The sequence below is a fragment of the Limulus polyphemus genome, unplaced genomic scaffold (assembly GCF_000517525.1).
Source record: "Limulus polyphemus unplaced genomic scaffold, Limulus_polyphemus-2.1.2 Scaffold1050, whole genome shotgun sequence".
In the NCBI taxonomy this organism is placed as follows: domain Eukaryota; kingdom Metazoa; phylum Arthropoda; class Merostomata; order Xiphosura; family Limulidae; genus Limulus; species Limulus polyphemus.
Genome location: NW_013666660.1, coordinates 50,394 through 55,444, shown reverse-complemented (window position 1 = coordinate 55,444; position 5,051 = coordinate 50,394). Strand labels below are relative to the sequence as shown.

At 32.4% G+C, this 5,051-nt stretch overlaps 1 protein-coding gene across 2 annotated transcripts in view; it reads left to right on the top strand.

Moving 5' to 3' along the window:
* The window catches only part of LOC106461869 (venom metalloproteinase 3-like), a 34,232-nt gene that overhangs the window by 3,264 nt on the left and 25,917 nt on the right, over positions 1-5,051 (top strand). The window contains exons 2-5 of one of the 2 annotated variants that reach the window (XM_013921732.2): positions 869-1,076; positions 1,346-1,412; positions 2,024-2,235; positions 3,587-3,679. In XM_013921732.2, coding sequence (XP_013777186.2) covers positions 999-1,076; positions 1,346-1,412; positions 2,024-2,235; positions 3,587-3,679 — 450 coding nt within the window. In that variant the 5' untranslated portion in view covers positions 869-998. The remainder of the gene's footprint in view (positions 1-868; positions 1,077-1,345; positions 1,413-2,023; positions 2,236-3,586; positions 3,680-5,051) is intronic. The other variant, XM_022388945.1, reaches the window with a different exon arrangement.

Sequence of the window (5,051 nt, the reverse complement as noted above, 5' to 3'; positions counted from 1 at the left end):
AAAGATAATTTTAAGCGTGAAAACTGTCCATATTTTGATGTCATGATATGTAAATTAAAAATTGTTATTATCTTGTTTTCTTGTGCCCAATAATGCATAATTTCATTTGATAAACACGTTTAGATTGAATGGTAATTTATAATCAGTCACAAGAACGTCGAATCTGAATCACTTGAAAAAAACACGGGGTGCTTAACTTTTTTCCAGGTGTATATTAATTTACCTATGTTATGAGTATTGTAAAACAATCTCCTAGTGATGTTATAGTACATTCAGTCGACCGGTAACAGCACTGTTGGGTAAATAGTTAATAGCTTAATTGTAAACAGTATACCTGAGTAAATAATTTAGTAACTCAATTGTAAACAGGATACCTAAGTAAATAACTTAGTAACTCAACTTTAAACAGTATACTTGAGCAAATCACTTAGTAACTCAACTGTAAACAGCATGGTATGTAAATCACTTGGTAACTCAACTGTAAATATCACTACTTTGTTAATCTCTTGAAAACTCAACTGTAAGTAGCTTAGGTGTGTAAATCACTTAGTAACTCAACTGTAAATATCACTACTGTGTAAATTCCTTAGTAATTTATCTATAAAATGCTTAGCTGTGTAAATTCCTTAATAAGTCAATTGTAAATATCACTGTTGTGTAAATCCCTTAGTAAGTCAATTGTAAATATCACTGTTGTGTAAATCCCTTAGTAAGTCAATTGTAAATATCACTGTTGTGTAAATCCCTTAGTAACCTAATTGTAAACAGCATAGCTGTGCAAATCATTTACTAATTCAAGTGCAATTACAACAATCACTCTACAGTGTAGACTATTAATATAAAACAATGCTAAAACAATCTTCTTTAGGTCCAAGTAGTACAGTCTTAAAAGATTCACTAAAAGACGTCTCGAGAAGTACAGGAAACTTCATGTTGCTATTATTTTAGAAGGCTGACAACTCCAGTTCCAGCTTACCTTGGAATAAAAAACAAACAAGATGAAGTACATCTACCCGAATCCGTGTCTGTGGTTGGTTCTGGTGCTAACGAATTTAAAATTCACTATCGGAAGGGAGGCAAGTTGACATTTTGTATTTACTTATTTAAATTTCTAATCTGGGAGTCACATGTTCTTCAGTTGTGAAACAAACAAATCACCTTTTATTTTGATATAATACCTTTATGTATAAAATATAATATAAATTGAAAGCACTAATAACTCTATTCATTGAATCAACATACTGCTATATTCTACCTAGTTCTGCAAGCAATAATAATTATAGAATAAAATATTTAAGTATTCTTATAAAGCTACTCAGATGACCTTTTTATGAAAATATTTCAGTTGAACCTGGAAGCCATTTCGAGAGAACAAATAACAAGGTTTTTTCAAGTAGAGACTTACGAACAAGGTACGCTAACAAAAAGAAAAAAAAACAGATTTGGCTAATACTCCAACTTACCGTTAATGAGGTAAGCTGCATATCTATATGTCATAGAAGATAACAAATAGACACTGAAACAATAAGACTACAGATACGCATTGTGACAGAAGTAAAGAGATACTCTTTTTTTACTTAAACTAAATTATTTTGACTGAAATCAATAGATACACAGACTGAGGGTAGAAAACGTGATAGAATATAAGAGGAAAATGTGACAGAAGATAGTAAATGTGGCAGTAGATACCACAGATCAGATACGCAGTAGAACAGGAGACGACAGAGAAAAAGATGAGAAATAAATGGATAAAGAGTGACAGAAGAAGTTAGTAAATACACTGTCTGGCAGAAGGCAGTAGATGCACATTCTAAAAATAGATAAAAGAGATCAGATACACAGTAGGACAGGAAATAACAGATAGAAAGTGATAGAAAATAGCAGACACACAGTGTGACGTGAAATAGATGATAATGGCAATTAGAGAGGTTGGTCGTTTTTAGAAATGAGGGAGATAATGTTGAAGTATACTCGTGTTCAAGTGTACCAATAAACTCAGAGAAATGAACAGTTCTTTCTGTAGTTCCAGACTACGACGTGGTTCATGTGAGGTCACTCGGTAAACGGGAAACTGAGAGAAATGACGTGAAGGAAGTACACCTGACGGCTTTTGGTGAGACCCTTCGTCTTAACCTGAAGAAAAACCATGAGTTTCAAGATAAACTGAAATCGATGAAGTTCCTTGAAGCTAAATCATTAAATGGAGAGCTACATTATCAGGAAATAGATGAAGAGGTAAAATAAAAACACGTTTCAAGTATTTAGTTAATTTGATAATTCGGGAAAGAAATCGCCAGTTGGATTGTTGATGGAGAACCTGTTACACTTCTTATTTTTTCAAAGCAAAATGTCTGTTATTTTTTACAGATTCAGGAAAAACAATTTAATTTACAAATTTCAACACTGGGGTGACAAAGTTATACAATACTTACTATAGCAGTTAGAATAATGAGTGTGTGTGTATTTTAACTATGTGATGAACAAGATTCAGGTTTGTTTCAGTAGTGTATCTACAAATGAAGCAGCTGTACAGCTGCCCCAGGGAGCTGCCTGAAGAAACTCAAGAATGGTCTAATTTTGATGTATATAAAATTAACACTGTTTGTGCCTACGAGCTAACCTGATGAAACTAAGTAAACTCGTATAGGCCCACCTTAAGCTACACAAAATTAACACTTTTGTGAAGCAAGGGCCTGACCGATAAACAGTTGCAACTTGTGAATGACCACCTGTGAAAACGGTAATCTTTGAGTTCCATTAGGAGTCAATAACTATAAGCCACGCTCTCCCCCCGCTGTAGTATTGCATGAAACAATAGAAAAAATAATTTTATTTATCTTTTACTTCAGTATTAATTTACTTATCTAAAATCAGCAGCTTTGGCTGTGTATGTGGAAATCACAAAATATTCTTGGCCCAGTGCCTTCATACGCCACTGGCTTGTTTGGGTAAAATGGGATATATAGGTATGTTAAATTTTGTTTTATTAGAGCATTAATACTTTTTTTTTTTCAAAAGAGAGTCTCGAAGCTTAACAAGCGAAATTTGTTTTTTCATTCAAGAATTCATTTCTAAGTCCCTTTATCTCTTGTAATTGTAAAACATTCTAACAGATTGACGTGAAGCTAATTTCTGTTCTACCCTCTAATTAGTTTTAATTCCAGTTAATCGTGCTTAGATTACTTACACACTCTTTGTTTTATAACTTTACGTCTCAAAAATTACTCAGGTTAAATTTTTCATTTCATTGTTGGTTTAATTAACGTGTTCATTGTTTATGTATATTTTCAACGCAAGGCTACACAATGAGCTAGCTGCACACTGTCCACAACGGGAAATTGAACCCTGGATGTTAGCGTCGTTAGATCATAAACTTACGGTTGGAAAAATAATGGATTCTTTGACAGTCTATGTACTATATATCTACATTTCTGTTTCTAATGGACAATAAGCTATAAATTATATTATCTTTACTCAACTGTTATAGCTTTATTTTTCTGTTATTAAAAGGCTTGGAGAAGGAACTTCTTACATTTTTAGAAATTTGAGAGTTTATCTGATGTATTTATTTGTATTGCATTTGAAGGAATCAGAAGAACATAATATTGGGGTACCTTATTATGACCCAGTGACCATGTCCGCAGTACTAATAAGGGAGCAAGACGGAATGCTTAATCTGGTAAGAGATTAATATGAAAATTTATGGGTGTCATGCTTTGTTGGATAAAGCTTAAACAACTAATTTGAACGATGTTGATAAGGCAATAGAAGTGGTGACAAATAGATGTATAAATAAAGATTAAAACTAAAGAAAACAAAAAGACGCAAAAAAATTGAACAAGAGACTACAGAAAGATATAAAAATGTAACAGAATTTCAAAAACATACATATAAAGGTAACAAGAAAAGTGCAAGCAGAGGTAGAAAGAAAAAGTTCAATAAATGTAATAAGAACAACACGAATTAAAATAAAATATGCTTTAATAGGTGTGATAACAACAGTAAAAACAGCGGTGAGAACAATGAATCCAAGTAGAAGTGACATAAAAGAGTAAAAACAGTGACGACAAAAATAAATCCAAATAAAGGCACTTACAGTGGTGGTTAAAAAAAGTGTGAGGTTTCTATGTATGTAAGGGCCGGATTGTTTTACAGTAGGTGTCTGTGACTTATTGGCGATAAATTAAAACAATGAACGGACAGCACACAATCCACTTGGTTTGAATATATTATTGTAAAACAAGTGGATTGTGTGCTGTCCGTTCATTTACGAAATCCTTTACACTACAGGATATCACAGACAGGTTGCATGTTCATAGTCTATTCAGGTCTACTTACAAACGCATAGTCAATAGTCTATCCAAGTTTCTCATAAATTCATAGTCAAAAGTCCACACAGTCTGGTTCAGTTACTTTAGAACCCAATTGGCAAGAAGAATTATTTTTCTCTACTCTATTTCTTACTACACAATCTGATGCCTAGAACTTTCTATAAACTACGAGACGCTATAATGTAACGATACTCACTTAAGGCAACGAGAAAAATACAGAAGGTTCGAGTAATGTGACGTCAAATTACAACAACTGAACTACACTCACACAACGTACGACTCTTACCGAGTTACGTAACGAAATTTGTCATAACTATCACCTTTAAAATAATTACTTTTAACGCTTGTTATGAAAACTAAATAATCACTGGATATTAATTTACAATATAAATTAGATAATAACTCTTACACTAAAAGTATTGTATATCTAGCAAAGGGCAACCAAACAGAGGTGGCAAAAGGACATTCAATTAAATTGAAAAATAAATCCAAAATCCTGTGAGGAAAAAGGAATAGTACAAACAATGGAAACAGGGAAAATTCCAAATAAAAGTGACCAGATCAGTAAAAATAGTAATGATAAGAAGACAAATAGAGGTGACTAGTAAAAACACATTTGAATAGAAGTAACATTAAAATCTGTTTATGAAGAAAAACAAAAAAGAAACTCTAAATTTCCCTTACGTTCGAGGTTTAACAATTCAATTATATAAAGTATTT